Genomic DNA, 19574 nt, shown 5'->3' on the forward strand with positions numbered 1-19574 from the left:
TTGATATGTCTGGGTGCAGACGTTTCCTTGTTAAAATATTGATTTATCTCCGTAATTAACAACCTTATTTTAGACAGGTTCCATCAACATCGCATACTTTCCATCACCCGTTTACATTCCACTCTGAAATTAAGACAATTTATACAAATTGATTGAAATATTTGGTAAATAAAAAAAAAAGTAAGAAAAAAGTACTGTATGGATGGAATGTATTGTAGCCTACATCTATAGAATTATATACACGTTAACATAGCATGGGGCTCCATATCTGAATGCTGTATGTTATAGACTTATACAAGACATAGCATGGGGCTCCATATCTGAATGCTGTATGTTATAGACTTAGGCCTATACAAGACATAGCATGGGGCTCCATATCTGAATGCTGTATGTTATAGACTTATACAAGACATAGCATGGGGCTCCATATCTGAATGCTGTATGTTGTAGACTTATACAAGACATAGCATGGGGCTCCACCTCTATGTTGTATTTTATTCCAAATAGGTCAGTTAAGTTTGTGAACTTACAAGAAGTTCGAATAAATTATTGATTTAAATCTCATGGGCAAACAGTGTGGTTAATACATGATTTGATGACGCCGAATGGGTAACTGAGACCTAAGGTAAAGTACATGATGACAATTATTACTTACGATACTAAAACTGCCAAAATGTTTACATTTTTTGGGATATGACTTCATATTCCAAATATATTTCTATTTATTACCTCATGTTTCTTATCCAGGTCTTTTATAATAATGTTAAATAAGCATTTGGCGACTTTGTAATTATATTTGTCACGTTTATGTTAACAGCCTAAACTGTTAACATATAATAATAGGCCTATGCAGTACAATTTATAATTTCATCTTTTCTATGGAATGGTTCTGCAAAGTTAATGGAACTTTGAATATTTTGTCATTGCTTGGGAGGCCTAAACACTGTGTTTAGCAAAATGGCGATATGCAGGGCCTAACTTTTTGTGTCTTCATTAAATCATCCATTTACAAACAGTCTCTAACGACCTTTAGTTTACCCCCGTTGGGAAGTTAGCTAATGTAATGGGTGCCTGTTTTAATTATATCAGAGAAAACATTAAATGGTAGCGACGACGCATAACTGCTCGCCATCTATCATTATTTAGGAAGTCTATTGAGGACTATCCTAGTTTGGAAGACAATAAATACAACAATATTATCATTTTGCTTGGAGAAAACTGAGTAAATAAGCAACGAACACACTTGAAGGTTTCATGTAGAAATATGACATTTGCATTTAGCTAAACGCAACCAAACTCGTTCTATTTCTCTTCTAAAAATCCGTGTCAAGACAGTGTAGTGATTCTTTTAAATTCAATAAGGAAGCCGAATTAGATGACAAACTTGGTGATCTGTATTGGTGTTCATGGAACTATGTGTTTTTAACATTTATTTCTGAATTTATTGTATTGTAATTACTGTGTTTTCAACATGTATGTTTTCACGCGATACTATGAATGATGGATTTGAGTGTGTGAATACCTCCATTCATGAGACTATGGTTATAGTGTATTATATAGTAGCACGGTAATTCAAGGGTTATGTTAATTTCTTTCCACTTAGAATTTGCTTAAATATGTACAATAAACTTTTCAAACTGGACGCTACTTGATGTGGGTTGTCCCACAAGGTCCGGTTTTCTGGAAAGTTCAATTTCAATTTGCATGAATCTATCACATTTATGCGGTTTGTTTTCCTTTATTAAAAATGTCTCAATTCGTTGATTGTTTACGCTACCCCACGAATCAAAATACATTTGAATTAAATTTCAACCAAAGCTACCCTCATGCTGGGCTTCTGTCGTCACCTTGTTAACATTATGGATGTGATATATCAAGTTTGTTTTTGTACGGATAGCCTTTCATACAATGTAGCGAATATCCGAATTGGAAAACATAACACACCGAAAACACATTATATCGGGTACGGTATATACCATGTTGACCGAAAACACATAGTGTTAGGCCTATTATTTAGAACTTTCGACCAACCGACGATAAAAAATAACTGATGTAGAAACATAGGCCTACTATTAATTATAGTTTTAGAATAGTTCCAATGTATCAACATGATAAGAAAATAATGTTGAATCAGTTTTTGATCCTCAGCCAATGTAAAACAAATCTGAATAAAAATATACAAACAACCCTACTTGAATTGGAGTTCATTGTGGCTGTAATCATCTCTATGATGTGGAGTGAGATGTATTGCAAGAGAAAATTGGAAAAACCACCAGACCTGAACATCTGGGTGAGGGGTTTTTGAAAGGATGAGTTTGTTATAATATTATAGTATACAACATTTTATACTGTTTCTGAAATGTTAATCTGTCACGGACAAATTATCGTCTGCAGGTTCTGATAAGACTCTAAATTGCTACAATCTTGGTGACTTTTCAACAAGTTTATTTCCTAAGTAAATGTTGAGATAGTACAACCAACCAGGATGTTCGAAATGCGCTATTACTAGGCTTAATAATTTATGGTATAGGCCTAATTTAGTAATCACATTTTTATTTGTGTAATATATTCTTGTAATTACGTTTAAAAAGGATAAAATCGTATTTTAATTTTTAGTTTTTAGACTCCGCTTACTAATATGTCGTTCGGTCGGTAAACACTAACTTAAATTTGCGCATGCGACTGCAGCTATGTATATGGCCTTGTTTACTTACCACTTTATTAATTATTTAATATTATTACATTTTTGTGTTTATCAGAAAGTGATTACAATTTGGAAAAAGTCTATAATATAAAGTAAGGAGACTGCAGAACAGAAATATCACTTACATTTCGGAAAATACAATGCAAAAAATAAAATAAGAAGATTGGAGAAGAAACTTTCCCAACTTTACTACCAAACTACCACATTCTTAAGTTCGGCCACGATGATGTGAAAACAATAGTATTTTGATACAGATAAACCAATTTAAATGTATATTATTTTTGTAAAGTACATGTTTTGATTCATAATTTGTTTTTTTGGGTTTTTTTTGCAATATAATGTAGGCCTAATCATAAAGTGCAATTCAATTTTAATAAATAAATATTATACCAACTACATATTTCAAATTTTAAAAAGTTTGATTATATTTTATGTCTTGAGTACATAGTTATTGACCTATTTTCTGAATGAACAGACCTTCTTTCAGACTAATTTGATTTGTGTTTTATTTTACCGCCATTGCCGTTTATTATTTTGTTGGTAAGTTTAGTAGTTCTATGAAACTCTGTCGAAATAATAAAAGGAATGAAATAAACTTAGTTAAATACAATACATGCTTATCGCTTACTTGGTGGTAAATTATCTTAATTAATTAATCAATCACCGCAATCATAGGAAAACTTAAATTAGCAGATATAGTTCAGCAAGAGGTCAAATGCTTAGTTTAAATGCGAGATGTAAACCCGTAGGTCAACTTTAATTATTTTTCTAATTGGGGAAATCTTTATTCTGAAACTTCAAGAAGACATCCAGCATTAAAGGCGGCGCATGATAATAAAATATATTAGAACAGTGATAGCAGTTTATTTTTTTTTACTACTGCCAATAGTTTATTATATCTTGGAACCGATATAGTTCCATAATGATTGTATAATGTAACCCGAGATGATACGTCACATACGTAATAATATTGATTCGGTTCACTTCTGTGACGTCAGTTTACTTTGTGTCCCTTGTTGTTTCATATTTTTGTAAACAAGATTACATTGGCAATACAAGTTACACTAATGTTTGCAATTTTAAATACAGTGTATTAAACTATCGTTAGACTATCTGGAATAACATTCTTTGTTTGCAGCTTGAGGGACTTTCCCAGTGCCTGGCATTCTTTTATAAGTTTTTCCAAATAATCATAATCAATTACAGATAAATATCGGCGACCAAGACAAAATAGTGAGAATAAAGAAAAAATAATGAGAAGAGAAGAAACAGCTGTTTTACGTTGCAGCTAAAAATACAAACCTTTGAGATAAGAGGTTATTTTTTCCTCAGGCCTACACCTGCATGTAGTCATACGGCACAAACTTCAGTTTATAGATACTGTATTATGTATTTTGATTGGACAAATAAAGTATATCCAATAATAAATTACTTTAGGGCCTGGATGAGACACTGAGATAAGTAATAAATATCTCTAATACTAAATAGTAAAAGTCTTCCAAAAAAATATTTGTTCATACAATTATATTTTTATTTTATTTCCATAGGAAAATATGCTGGTATTTCTATTCAAGCTATTTTCTAACCAAACATTCATAATATCCAAATCTTGATTGCTTATATAATTATTTCATTTACAGAAAATTAATATGCTTGTAATGTTAAACATAAAACAATCAGTTACATGGTTTCAAGGCATATACTATGAATTATATTTATTTATTCAATTGTTTCTTTAAAATTGCCAAGTTTAGGTTGTAACATCATAATTATTCTCTTTAAAAAAAATCAGATACAGAAAAAAATCTTCATTTTCCAACTGCTTATGAATCAGTAAAATCCGGTTTTCTTTTCTCCACAAAAGCACTCATGCCTTCTTTACGATCATTCTATAAAACAAAATCAAGAAATGACGTCAAATTTACTGGCAACTAAACTATTTATTATAGAGGGCGACATGGATGTTAATGTTCAGAGAATGTTGTTATTTGCTTGTTACATCTTTAATATTTTTCCTCATAAAAATAAATTCAAAGTCTGTGTGACTATCAACCAAGCTACATAGTTATGTTTAGTTTGGAAAATTATAGGTTTTTCAATCAAATTAAATTGTTGTGTCATTAAAAATTGTTACATACAGTTGCAAAAGTTGTGTGAAACGTCCTCTTCTCATAGTGAAGTCCTTCCCTCAGCATAGTCTCAAATGATGTATTGACAGATTCCTTTGCCATGGCTACTATCAACTTTGAGTTGCTTGAAATCTTCTCTGCCGTTTTGACTGCTTCAGCCAGGACTTGTTCTTTTGGGAATACTTTACTTACTAGACCTAAAGAGCAAAAAAATATATTTCTTATCAGAGCAAGATATAGTACTGTATTTATGTAGATTTGTGATAAATCAAACAAATGAAAACTTCATACCAGATCGTTGGGCCTCGTCTGCTAAGATACGATCTCCTGTCAACGCCATCTCCATAGCTTTAGACTTGCCAATAGCCTTTGGCAGTCTCTGGGTACCTCCAGCCCCTGGTAAAAATAATTCAATTTATTAAAGTGGCTTACCTGGGAAAGTGACTGACCTGGGAATGTGGCTTACCTAGGAATGTGGTTGATCTGGGAATGTGGCCGACCTGTGTATGTGGCTGATCTGGGAAAGTGGCTGACCTGGGAATGTAGCTTACCTGGGATTGTTCCGATGAGAATTTCTGGTTGACCAAATTGGGCATTGTCACCTGCATAGATGATGTCACACATCATTGCAACTTCACATCCTCCACCAAGCTAAAAAAAAACACCAACAAATAAAATCAATTAGCATTTATGTTTATTACAGGCCCGTAGCCAGGGGGGGTTTTTATGGTTCGGGTGAACCCCCCCTTTACAGCGAACCCCCTTAACCGACTGCGAACCCCCATCCCCGACATGCCCAATACCTCACCCTCATCTCCAAAAATCCTCCAAATACGTGCCCCACAGTACAAAAAGTTGTTTGTAAATTGAAAAATTCGTAAACTTGTTCGTGAACCTTCTTCTCTGTATGAGCGTCAACTAGCGATACGTGTCTGTAAATTTCTAAAAGCTGCAAATGAATTGCCGATTTTAACCTGAAAAATAAATGTTTGGTCCCTGCATGTAACATGATATTGACGCGTCTCATAGCGAACTGGGGCACGAACGATTCGTACAAAGGACACCGCCAGACAACTGCGTACCTATAATTGTGTAGATCACTGGCAGTGAGGCAGCATGCATAAAGTATATAGCCTTCCGACGTACATCAGTATTTATGTGTGACTATGAAGTATAATGTATCATAAAGGATTATAGTGAATATTAATATTTTACACTATAATATCTATGGTATCAAGTACTGTAGTTCACTGTAGTTGACCCAAATATTTAGTGTCCGAACCCTCCCTTGACAGATCCTGGCTACGGCCCTGTATTACTATTGTATTATAAAATAAATGTATTCTAAACTTTATTTTAAAACATAAATTACGATAGTTTCCTTTTTGGAAACTTACAGCGAAACCGTTGACAACGGCAATGATGGGTTTGATGTTTCTACTGACTCTGTCCCAATGACTTAAAAAGTTGCTGCCATACACTTGAGAAAATTCATTGTTCTGCATCTCTTTGATGTCAGCACCAGCTATGGTAAAAAAAGAAGAGGTTAAAATCTAATGATGTATAATGTTCGATTTCAAATATAAATATACATATTAATTAAACATATTTACCGGCAAAAGCCTTTTCACTCCCGGTAAGGATAAGGCAACCTACTCCTTTGTCCTTCTCGAAGTTGTCTAGTACTCCGGCCAGTTCTCTCATCAAACCATCGCATAGAGCGTTCAAAGCCTTCGGCCGGTTCAATGTGATGAGCCCAACACAATCATTTTTACCGGTCTTTTCGACTTTCAGGTATTCAAATGTATCTAAATAAAATAAATATATTTGTCTTATTTAGTAATAATTATTATAATAATATAATTGGTACTGTACTTCATTTTTGTTCAATAAAATTGCTTGGTGATAAAGGCTGTATGTATTGTAAGTAGGGCTTCTGCTGGAAGACTGCTGAGTCCCACCAGACTGACTGTTTGGCACTGGATATCACAAAGAAGAGGAGGTGGTCATGATATTGAGTGGTGCTGGTGGTGTAGCTAGCCTTGCATGCTAGGCCTAGGGCCTAGATAATTTGTCTTCTATGCTGCTAGAAGACAAATTATCTCAAGCTTAAATGCATGATGCAGGCAATCAAAACACTTAAAAATGTGCTTACCTGAAGCATAGTTTCTATGCAAGTTAAAATGAGATGTTGGGAGAGCTACTTTTGCTTTTGAAAGGGGGTTTGTGATGAAGCAACGAATCAGACCTGTGCGAAGAGCTGCCATGCTTACGATGATCCAACCGAAGTTTCTTTAGTGTAGTAAATTAAAATACCCTGACCGACCTTTCGGATGGACGATTCCAAAACATAATAAGGTAAATAACGCACTATTATTACTATAAATTATATTTCTGAATTCATTGTCATCCATCATTAGCAGGAAAATACACATTTTCTAATAAAAATATGATCAAATTTTAATAAATAAGGCCTAGTTTAATCTCTATTATATGGATGATGTGGTACTTTAATAGGAAATTAAACCCCATATTTATTGGTTTAGTACAAAATCGGAGATCAAAGGTCACATTTTCATCATCGGAACCTGAGAAACCACCATCGGTCGGTCGGCGGAAAGTCCCGAATTCTATCTTCATTTTTTGTGCCTAGAAACTCTGAAAATGAATTTAATGCCTCAAAATCCACATGGTAACAATCTGTTGTACGCAGGTTTCAATCAAGATCATGGTTAGTTGTTTTATATTAGTTTTAAACGGTATATATTTGTGCGTTGTAAGCTAGGCCTAGGCTAGCCTATATAGGTAGGTACGAGTCAAAAAAATTCAAAGTCAATATTTTAAAATAAAATTGAAGTCAAAAAATCAGAAAAAACACATCATTTTCAAAAATGTAAATTTTATTAAAATTGACCAACTACTTGATTTTATATTAATTTTTTAAGTCTTAATTTTAATCGGAATTTTGGTATAGGAATTGCTAATAAAATTGTGACCTTTTTATAATCGATTTTTTATATTTTGTATAAAACATGTACATCTTTTTACTTCATAGATTTTTTTTTTTATTTACAGAATGAAGCTTACAAAATTTACATTATGCTAGTAACATCCCCTCCCTACCACCCCCCCCCCCCCAATATTTATTTACATTACCCCCCCCCCCCCCCCCATCATGAGGAAAGAAAAGCCGGGTATGGGGTTTTATATTAATGTTCCATTTGATGTTGAATCACATTCAGTATATATAAATGTAAAGGATGTGTCCATTCTTCAAATCTACTACGTCATCAGGAAGTTCAGAATAGCCACTCAAAATCTGCCTATGTTTTCCTGGTTTTATTTCAACATTTCTTTTCTTTTTTTGCCTCATATTCAAACTACAGAAAATATTAAAAAATAAAAAACTGTTAATGTACTATAATATTATATTAATATGGTAGTGAAAAGGCAACAGTAAATATAAATATATACTTAAAAAATACTACCACCACTGTGATAAAATGTAAATCTATCATTGAAATTAAAATGGAATATTGTTACTCACCAATTATATACAATTAAAGTTTGTAAAAATACCTGAAAAAATAAAACAAAACGCATTAGAAATGGCTTGATCATGTGATCTGCAAATGCATGAATGGGCCAATCAGCAGCCAATTAAATGACGTCATGCGATATTCATTCTAAACTGTTTGAGCGTCGGATTTTCAGATATTAGAAATCCACTTAAATCACCTATAATATGTTTATTATTTGTAATTAAAACTACACAAAATTATCTAATAATATTTAAGTAATCTTATATTTTGAATATTCGGACACATATCGTTAATTTACACTAAAAATATTGCCGTTACATTACTGTTACGAAAGCCGGTTTCGACTATCCCAATAAGCCTACCGCCGTCAGAGAGCACCCTCAGTGCTACAAGGTGGATCACGGCGATCGATCACATTCTACCGTTAATTATCTAATTGCTTTCATATTTGGCAGAAATATACCTAAATACATGAACTACTGTTTACCGTCATAATAATTGAATTTATTACTTACGCAATGCTAAAAAAAACGACTTTTATTCGACTCAAATGTTCAAAACGCTGCCAAAAAATTTGACGATCACTGTTTGAAAAAAAAAAGTTTCCTGACCCAAGATTGAACTTTAAATGACCTGTCTGACATCAAATCCCTTAAATTAGCCAATGAAAACTGATTTAAAAACGTAAATTCCCAAAGGGCTTGTTGCGCCCACACGATATTTTGGGATCAAAAAAACAGAACCGAATTTAAGTGAGTGACGTCACAGATTGACTCGTACCTAGTAGGTACGAGTCAAAAAAATTCAAAGTCAATATTTTAAAATAAAATTGAAGTCAAAAAATCAGAAAAAACACATCATTTTCAAAAATGTAAATTTTATTAAAATTGACCAACTACTTGATTTTATATTAATTTTTTAAGTCTTAATTTTAATCGGAATTTTGGTATAGGAATTGCTAATAAAATTGTGACCTTTTTATAATCGATTTTTTATATTTTGTATAAAACATGTACATCTTTTTACTTCATAGATTTTTTTTTTTATTTACAGAATGAAGCTTACAAAATTTACATTATGCTAGTAACATCCCCTCCCTACCACCCCCCCCCCCCCAATATTTATTTACATTACCCCCCCCCCCCCCCCCCCCCCCCATCATGAGGAAAGAAAAGCCGGGTATGGGGTTTTATATTAATGTTCCATTTGATGTTGAATCACATTCAGTATATATAAATGTAAAGGATGTGTCCATTCTTCAAATCTACTACGTCATCAGGAAGTTCAGAATAGCCACTCAAAATCTGCCTATGTTTTCCTGGTTTTATTTCAACATTTCTTTTCTTTTTTTGCCTCATATTCAAACTACAGAAAATATTAAAAAATAAAAAACTGTTAATGTACTATAATATTATATTAATATGGTAGTGAAAAGGCAACAGTAAATATAAATATATACTTAAAAAATACTACCACCACTGTGATAAAATGTAAATCTATCATTGAAATTAAAATGGAATATTGTTACTCACCAATTATATACAATTAAAGTTTGTAAAAATACCTGAAAAAATAAAACAAAACGCATTAGAAATGGCTTGATCATGTGATCTGCAAATGCATGAATGGGCCAATCAGCAGCCAATTAAATGACGTCATGCGATATTCATTCTAAACTGTTTGAGCGTCGGATTTTCAGATATTAGAAATCCACTTAAATCACCTATAATATGTTTATTATTTGTAATTAAAACTACACAAAATTATCTAATAATATTTAAGTAATCTTATATTTTGAATATTCGGACACATATCGTTAATTTACACTAAAAATATTGCCGTTACATTACTGTTACGAAAGCCGGTTTCGACTATCCCAATAAGCCTACCGCCGTCAGAGAGCACCCTCAGTGCTACAAGGTGGATCACGGCGATCGATCACATTCTACCGTTAATTATCTAATTGCTTTCATATTTGGCAGAAATATACCTAAATACATGAACTACTGTTTACCGTCATAATAATTGAATTTATTACTTACGCAATGCTAAAAAAAACGACTTTTATTCGACTCAAATGTTCAAAACGCTGCCAAAAAATTTGACGATCACTGTTTGAAAAAAAAAAGTTTCCTGACCCAAGATTGAACTTTAAATGACCTGTCTGACATCAAATCCCTTAAATTAGCCAATGAAAACTGATTTAAAAACGTAAATTCCCAAAGGGCTTGTTGCGCCCACACGATATTTTGGGATCAAAAAAACAGAACCGAATTTAAGTGAGTGACGTCACAGATTGACTCGTACCTAATATAGGCTATATAGTATACCTAGCATTGCTGTCCGCAATGTTGAGTTAATTTGAGAGTGTGGACAGGGTCCGGGAAGAAGATCCTGTGCCAAATGTTTACTTCATTAATTACTGGACCAGGGCCTAGCCTAGGATTTGTTCATGATTTTAAAAGTTGATATTAAATACGTAAATTATAAGTTGAATGGTATACTAACTTAGTAACTAGGCCTAGGCGTATGTAGGCCTATAATTATTCTGTTGGTAATAATAATAAATGCACAACTATTTAATAAAATTTTGGGTGATGGACATACTTTTACAGTTTACACCTAGGCCTAACCCAATTTAAAAACATGTATCCAATGCGTGATGGTGAGTGACCTTGAAAATCTGTGCATGCCCATCCATCGATCCATGAATGTTTACATTACATTAGGTACGAAATGCGAAGTAAAGCAGGGCTAAAGGGTCTTTCACACCTGTTCTGGCATGGTTCTGGTCTGGCGAATCGAACATCAATGTTTTGTTATGCTTCCTGCGGCTATGCAACAATCGATATGACCATATCAGTGTGAAAACGAAAAATTGACGTTCAATTGGATTTTCCGGTGCCGGACTAGAACCGTGTCGGAACAGGCGTTAAAGACCCTTAATTCTTGTTCTCAATTAAGATGATCTGTGAGTAAACCAACAGGTCAAACAAGTCGGTGTTAAATTCTGTGTATGAATACACAGTAGGATGGATGTAGACGTCATGTCATTTACAGTTCCTTTAGCCCCCACCCAATACTATATCTCTAGACATAACGTAATTATAATGTACATTCCCAGGTTGCTTTGCATGTGGTATGACAAATGGTTTCCGAGTTTATAATTGTGATCCATTGAAAGAAAAGGAGAAACAAGGTAAGATATTTTTACCAGTAGTACGGTAGTCTGCATTATAATCCATATACAAATGACACTGTGTTGAAAGTAAAGAAAAATAGTAACAGTCTGTTTAAATCCTTAATAGTTTAACCATGTGTTATAGCATTTCATAATAAACATAGTTCCTCTATTATTAATCTTATACAAACTTATAATAACCTTGTAAAATTTATATTTTCTTTTCTGAAATAATGCATAAATTTATAAAACATGAAAACCTGAGATTACTATAGATCTTAAAATTGTTATAACTTTATAATTTAAATATATTTTTATATTCTAGAATAAGATTACCAATTTCAGGATCTATTCTAATCTCTTTGTGCTGCCTGGGAAGTGGCACTATCTTGACCTACTACTATCCTTTCATCTTTAGCATTAATCACTACAAAAAACAACTTCCCTATGTTTATTTTAGTATTGTTCATTTTACCATTTCTAAATTTTCTTTAAATATTGCCTGATTTGCTTTTTCTGTAAGATTTTTTATAGATCTGTTACCGATGCTAGACAGTTGTTATTTTCTGTTTTGTGTTGACGATATTTTAATTGAACCACGGAGGAAATATTCCTCCATGATTAAACCAATTTCCAAAATAATGCTGGGATTCATATTTTGTTAGAGTTTATTGATGGTGGTATTGGTACTGTTGAGATGTTGTTTAGGTGCAATTATCTTGCATTGGTTGGTGGAGGAAAGAATCCTAATTACCCACCAAATAAAGGTAAGAATAAATAACAGAGATGGCTATTAAATTAAATAACTTACCTTTGATGTAGTGGAGTACATTTTATGTTAATACATTGTATTACCATACCTAATTTCTTATAAATTATAGAGGAAAGAAAAGGCCAAAAAGGAAGTTCAAAATTGAGGTTACCTTTACACAAGAAAAATTAAAATATTTATTGTACAACATTAAATATGATCAAATTGGTTATTATATTTATATTAAAAATATTTTTATCTGTTTAGTTATGGTCTGGGATGATTTAAAGAAAAAACCTGTCATTGAATTAGACTTTTCAACAGAAGTACGAGCAGTCCGGTTAAGAAGAGATAGGTGTGTATTAAATTATTTTATATGCACCAGGCCTATTTTATTGTCATCAAATATTAATAGATTTACCATATTAACATTTGAATTTTTTTTTACCTCCCTTTTATTTAATTTTTTACACATTTTTTTTCTCCAGAATCGTTGTTGTCTTGGATACAATAATCAAAGTATACACATTTACCCAAAATCCTCAGCAACTTCATGTCTTTGAGACATGTCACAATCCAAAAGGTATATAATTATGTATATTTAATTTTTTTCTTATATTTTCAATGTAACTAAGCTTTTACTTTTAATTTAATTCTACCAAACAGTAAGCTCATTGATATTAAACTGGTTTTTGTCTTTTATTACAGGTCTTTGCGTTCTTTGTCCAAGTAGCAATAACTCGTTATTAGCGTTTCCTGGTCGAAAGGCTGGTCACGTGCAAGTTGTAGATTTAGCCAACACTGATAAACCCCCAACGGATATGGCCGCCCATGAGGGGCCACTCTCGTGCATATCACTCAACCTGCAGGGCAGTAGGCTAGCCACTGCCTCAGAAAAGGTAAGACACCATGCAGTATGCATCAGAATGATACTGAAGTTGCTGTAGTATATGTGTGCTGCAGTAATATTTCTGCAGTATGTATGCATCAGAATGATGCTGAAGTTGCTGTATTAATGCATCTGTGCAGTAATAGTTCTGCAGTATGTGCCTCAGAATCGTACTGTATGTGTGCTGCAGTAGTTTTGCAGCATGCCTCAGAATGATACTAAAGTTGCTGTAGTAATTCATCTGTGTGCTGCAGTAGTACTGCAGCATGCCTCAGAATGGTACTGAAGTTGCTGACATAGTGATTAATGTGTATCCTGCAGTAATAGTTCTGCAGTATATGCCTTAGAATGGTACTAAGTTGCTGCAACAATTCATCTGTGTGCTGCAGTAGTACTGTAGTATGAATCAGAATGTTACTGAAGTTGCTATATTAATTCATGTGTCCTGCAGTAATAGTTCTGCAGTATGCCTCAGAATGGTACTAAGTTGCTGCAACAATTCATCTGTGTGCTGCAGTAGTACTGTAGTATGCATCAGAATGTTACTGAAGTTGCTGTATTAATTCATCTGTGTCCTGCAGTAATTGTTCTGCAGTATGCCTCAGAATGGTACTAAGTTGCTGCAGCAATTCATCTGTGTGCTGCAGTAGTTTTGCAGCATGCCTCAGAATGATACTAAAGTTGCTGTATTAAATTCATCTATGTCCTGCAGTAATTGTTCTGCAGTATACCTCAGAATGGTACTGACCTTGCTCTAGATATTCATCTGTGTGCTGCAGTAATAGTTCTGCAGTATGCCTCAGAATGATACAGACATTTCTGTAGTAATTCATCTGTGTTCTGCAGTATTTGTTCTGCAGTATGCACCAGAATGGTACTGAAGTGTATAGTAATTTTACTGCACGTCCTATAGTAGTTGTAGTTTAAAAATAAACTATATTTTCAAAATTGTGTCTAACCTTTTTATTATTTATAATCAAACAGTGTATAACTATAACAATTGTATCATTTTTATAAATATACTACACTGCAGTTTTATAATATACGTCTCTAATTTTTAGGGAACACTTATCCGTATGTTTGACACAAGCAACGGAGCATTGTTACAAGAATTCAGAAGGGGATCTGGAAGTGCTTCAATTTACTGGTATGTTTAAATTTTAAAGTAATTTTTCTTATTATAGGATGCGTTTAGGAAGCTTTGGTTTTGATAAGCTCTATTAACCATGAACAGGCTATTAGAATGTAAGCCATTATCTAGTCATAGACAAGACTATATCATTTTTCCAACTTGGTTAAGCTAGTTAACTAGGTAATGCAATTTTACTAACCTAAACTAGCATACAAAACCACATTAACCAGTATTATGTTGCTAATAAACCTGGTTTTTTAATTTACCTGATCTTGGTTTACTGTATATACAACAATTGACATCATTCTAACAGGAAACATATTCACTCAAGTAGAAAGGAACAATTGAAAAGAAAACTTATTATTGAAGCGGAAGTTTCAAACAAATGATTTAGAAACCATTACAAATATCTGTAAATTATAATGTGTATTATTTGGTAACAAAACATAAAAAAGTATAAATAGAACACAGAGGAATTAGTTTATTTTAAATTGAGCTAAATGAATAGACAACATAACAATTAACAATTATTCATGGTTACAAATGTACATTTATTGTGGTTATTATTGTTGTACAGTATTAGAATTTCTTTTATGAGGGGTTTTATTATTAGCTATTGCGATGTACCAAACATGAATCTAAAATCCAGATGTTCTTCAAAACCTCCGAATGATCAATGGAAATTGAATTCTAGTTCTTGATTCTTTCAATTTCTTTAATTGAATACGATGGTCGACCATTAAAAGTTATTAGATAATGATGCGACCTTAAAGTTTTTTTTTTTTATAATTATCCCATTTCATACTTACTGTACGACTGATGAAGGTGTAATTAATTTGCATGATCTTTTAACAGGGATATTGTGTTCTTTAGTGCCTAGCTATTACTTACATATACATTTATTCATTTCTGTCAATTCAACAATAAAACAAAAATGGTAATACAGTATATATAATGAAACAATACATACCATTAGTAGAGGATCTTGTAAGAACAACAACACCCATAAAAAAAAAGAAAAAATGCATTTGTATATAATAATCATGACAGTAAAAGTTTAACGGTGTAATGCACTTGTCAATTGTATGACCCACTATACGACCCCCGGGAGAGGTGCGTCATTTGTCCGATGTGCGTCATACCTTTGAATACCATGACGCACCGGTGCGTCAAAAATGTGACTTACCTTTAGGTGACCATGACGCACCCATTTTGACGCACTGTGACCATGTTGTTTATGATATGATGGGTGGTAAAGTGACGGACATTTACACACCTTGTTCATTGATGTGACGTACCATCTAGGTTTTTTGACGCACCCCTGCGACAGTAATTATTTGTAAATGACGCACCCATGACGCACTTCTCCCGGGGGTCGTATAGTGGGTCATACAATTGACAAGTGCATAATTCGAATATACAGTATGATAATAGGTAATTTTTAATTTCTTTACGAAAAGTTGAGATAGAAGAAGAGTTAACAACATTGCTATCTAATTGATTCCATATTAAAGGTCTAGAAACTAAGTAAAGTGGAAAGAACTTGTTAATCTTACAAAAGGAATATTAAACCTGGATATGCCAATAATAGTGGATTGGCCAGTCTGAAAACCACTGTTTGTTTGTAATATACAGTATTATCTTTGTATGTTAATACAGCATAAGTTTTAACCAAGACTCATCGTTACTGTGTGTGTCCAGTGATCATGGAACGGTACATATCTTTTCAGTAGAAGATCCTAAAAAGAACAAACAATCAAGGTACAGTATTATAATTATTAATATTATTCTCAATTTAGTCAAACCAAGGATATCCAAGTGAGTTCTTTACTGTCATGTTCAAACATATACACAAGATGCTCTACATAAACAAAATAAAATAAGTCTTTGGGAAGTGGAGTTGTTTTTATATCATTGGAAACAATTCTGAAATTTGACAGGATTTGAACCCCGGACCCAAGAAGCATCTTAATCAACGAGCTATAAGTCCACTCTTAATAGTAATTCTGGATACATCCCTGGATAATAATAATAATAATAATAATAATACTAACACACCAATATTTGGACATGAACTCTGCTTGAAGATGCCTACTATAAACCTCTTTCGTCTTTTTCTCATCTTTACTCTATTCAACACTGTCACAAGGAAGTTATATGATAACTTATTTTACATTATTACATTAAGCTCTGTCTACAAACTTTATGTGACAAAAAAATGTGATGTGCCCATATATGGACATGATGATGTCATATCACTACCATATTTAAGCATATCACTACCATATTTCTATTACTACTATTATAATATAGAACATTCTTTGTTTCAATACAGCCTAGCATCAGCTAGCTTCCTTCCAAAGTACTTCAGTTCAAAGTGGAGTTTTTCAAAGTTCCAAGTTCCAAATAATGCACATTGCATTTGTGCATTTGGTGCCGACTCCAATTCAGTCATAGGTGAGATCATCATTTAAATATTTTATTTCAATCAATATAGAGTAGAACCCCTCCTTTGGGACACCCCTATTCAGGAGACACCCTAGTTAGAGAACACTTTTCTATAAAATGAAGGACAGTTAATACCCTTTAGAACACGAAAATAGGAGACATTAGTGAGCTTATACCACAAAACCAAATTGTACAGCCTTTGCCTATCAACACCTATTCAATTTGTATGCAAACCTGTATTTGTCCTGTTTTTACATCATTTATTGTGCTATTTTAAAGTTGGTGTAAAATTTTTATTTTGTAGCGGTTTGTGCCGACGGCAGTTATTACAAATTTGTATTCAACAGCAAAGGAGAGTGTAATCGAGATGTGTCAACTAACTTTCTTGAAATGACAGATGATAAAATATAAATACTGTAATTCTGTTTTGTTTCTGTATTCTAAAGCTCTGTCTTACACTATCAAACTTTATGTGACAAAAAAATGTATGGATGATACCACTACTATATTTGGGTATATCACTACCATATTTGGGCATATCACTACCATATTTGGGCATATCACACCTTTTTTGATAATGTAGACTGCGCTTAACAAATCATATTTTTTAATAAGTGCCTTTTTTGATGCAAAATAACACGTTGTAGTTTAGCAGTAACTTCCCTCTGTCCCTTTTTTTTGACAGAAGTACGTAATATATTTTCAACATTATTAATACATTATTAATACTCTACACGTCCTATATCCACTCCTCATAACGCACTCCACGTAGCAGATAAAGAACTAGAACTGATGATATATTTGTATGGAAATTTGAATGAGGCATTAATTTAGTTTTTAACTTTACATTCTTGAATGTCGCTGTTAAGCCCTTTCTACACTATCAAACTTTATGTGACAAACAAGTATGATGTGCCCATATATGTACATGATGATGTCACATCACTACCATATTTGGCTATATCACTACCATATTTGAGCATATCACTACCATATTTAGGCACATAACACTTTTTGTCAACCTAGTTTGATAGTGTAGCTTTATTCATTCATTTTATCTTGCGTTGTTCAAGACCATTTCTTTCCAATCAAATTCAATGCAACAGTTTAAATTATGATTTTAACATGTTTTTCCTACAATTAGTATTTTATTTTCAATAATTAAGATACAAATAAAATGCAAATTCATTAAAAACAAAATAATAATATTACTTTAAATGTTATATAAAGTACTACTAATACATAGCACACTAATCAAAACGCATGTATATTTTAAAATACCGTATTTTATTAATAAACAAATTATATGTTTCATTAAAAAAAATATATTTTAGTGAGATTCGATCCTTAGCTGTTTACTTTTTCATGTATGTTTATCAATGTTATTTAGAATGAAATTTAATTTCAAAATACAGTAGTATTAGACAAAAAAGATAATAGGACCACATATATTTTGATATACCGTATTAAATAATAATAATTATTTTAGTTAGATATAATAAATGTAAAATAGATGAGAAAATATGCGAGACTGGAAACTCTTCTGTACACTGATACTCTAAGAATTAATTAAATCTTTATTGTTATCTGGGATTTATATACAAATATGTCCATAAAATAACTCCATATGTCCATAACAAATAGATGACTAGACACTTTCCTTGTTCATCCCACCAACTTATAGATGTACACCTATTATAATTTGATCAATACACTTTTGTATTTCAAAAATGTTTTTAATTGACACATGTTTCATTTTTACATTTAGTGTATTCAAATACATATCTATGCAGTAACTTAATGTTATAATATGCTGCTGTATGGACTACTACAGTTGTAAAATAACAGTAAAGCCATGGTTTGATAAAATAGTGGATTATTTAAGTCTTGTAATTTCACAAGCTATTGGTAGTACTATACAGTAGAGTACCTTGTTTATACAAGATAAACAGGAACCTTCATCAAAGCTAAATTCAATGGAGAGAAATGTATTCTGCATATGATGTGTGGGTTTGTAATAGTAATCTACTAATTGTGTTCATCTACTAGTTATGTTGGATTGTGCGTTCCCTTTCAATTGACATGTGGATCTCAAACCCTTTTTGATACTGTAGGTTTGATCTTAACTACTGTCAGTATATCTCTTCTCATCACATGATCTCGGAAAGGAGTAATCTTTAATTAGATGCAGTATTTTTGTGGTTTATGTTCAAAATATATCGCTTCCAATTTCATTTTAAACAAATGCTGAAATTGCACATTAAACTATGAAATAATGCCGTATCACATTTTGCCAATGGTCAGTGATAAGTATAATTATTTTGCTTTTTACTGGCTTATATCTGCCCAGTGATTAATTATATAAAAATGTATTAATTATTTTAATATTGTACATATTGTAAAAAATATATCAAAGGTCAAATGTGATTTCTTTTTCAAAAAAATAAATGAAATTAAAAACTTGTTATGTATATCAAATGAGTTTAAGTTTGTGTCGAACACTTACTCGGTCTTAAATTTAAACATGTATATGACACCTGAATCTGTTATCAGACCCATAAATAACTCTGGTTTTTTTCCACTAGGCTAGTGGGTTTAAGGTATCCATTTCTTTTCCACATTGGACTAGTGGGTTTACAAGGATACAAGGAAACTTTATTCATCCCAACTTGGGAAATTGTGTTGCTGTCTTATAACAATGCTGTAAAGAAAAGAGAAATGATAGGCATAACACATGTGTGATAATAATAATAACAAAAATAGTGTATTCGTAATAAATTCCCCTATCTTTGAAATCT

The 19574-nt window shown here is 32.4% G+C and overlaps 2 protein-coding genes and 2 long non-coding RNA genes across 4 annotated transcripts; 1 reads left to right on the forward strand and 3 right to left on the reverse strand.

Moving 5' to 3' along the window:
• Positions 1–4392: 4392 nt before the first annotated feature.
• On the reverse strand, positions 4393–7146 carry LOC140047822 (enoyl-CoA hydratase, mitochondrial-like). The gene is made up of 7 exons (XM_072092858.1): positions 6989–7146; positions 6447–6641; positions 6231–6358; positions 5385–5484; positions 5125–5229; positions 4843–5030; positions 4393–4593 (listed from the first exon to the last, which is right to left on the reverse strand). Exons 1-7 carry the CDS (start codon positions 7098–7100, stop codon positions 4528–4530), a joined length of 894 nt encoding a protein of 297 aa, XP_071948959.1. The 5' UTR covers positions 7101–7146; the 3' UTR covers positions 4393–4527.
• A 276-nt stretch (positions 7147–7422) lies between these two features.
• Positions 7423–19450, forward strand: LOC140061595 (WD repeat domain phosphoinositide-interacting protein 3-like). Its single transcript, XM_072107904.1, has 10 exons — positions 7423–7564; positions 11500–11574; positions 12222–12323; positions 12575–12662; positions 12796–12890; positions 13016–13206; positions 14258–14343; positions 15988–16089; positions 16664–16785; positions 17081–19450. Exons 1-10 carry the CDS (start codon positions 7498–7500, stop codon positions 17185–17187), a joined length of 1035 nt encoding a protein of 344 aa, XP_071964005.1. The 5' UTR covers positions 7423–7497; the 3' UTR covers positions 17188–19450.
• Positions 8003–9148, reverse strand: LOC140047832 (uncharacterized). The gene is made up of 3 exons (XR_011844972.1): positions 8891–9148; positions 8381–8412; positions 8003–8213 (listed from the first exon to the last, which is right to left on the reverse strand). It is a non-coding gene; the product is annotated as an uncharacterized lncRNA (long non-coding RNA).
• Positions 9530–10504, reverse strand: LOC140061611 (uncharacterized). The gene is made up of 3 exons (XR_011847444.1): positions 10418–10504; positions 9908–9939; positions 9530–9740 (listed from the first exon to the last, which is right to left on the reverse strand). It is a non-coding gene; the product is annotated as an uncharacterized lncRNA (long non-coding RNA).
• Positions 19451–19574: the final 124 nt, after the last annotated feature.

The sequence above is a fragment of the Antedon mediterranea genome, chromosome 1 (genome assembly GCF_964355755.1).
Source record: "Antedon mediterranea chromosome 1, ecAntMedi1.1, whole genome shotgun sequence".
Lineage (NCBI taxonomy): Eukaryota > Metazoa > Echinodermata > Crinoidea > Comatulida > Antedonidae > Antedon > Antedon mediterranea.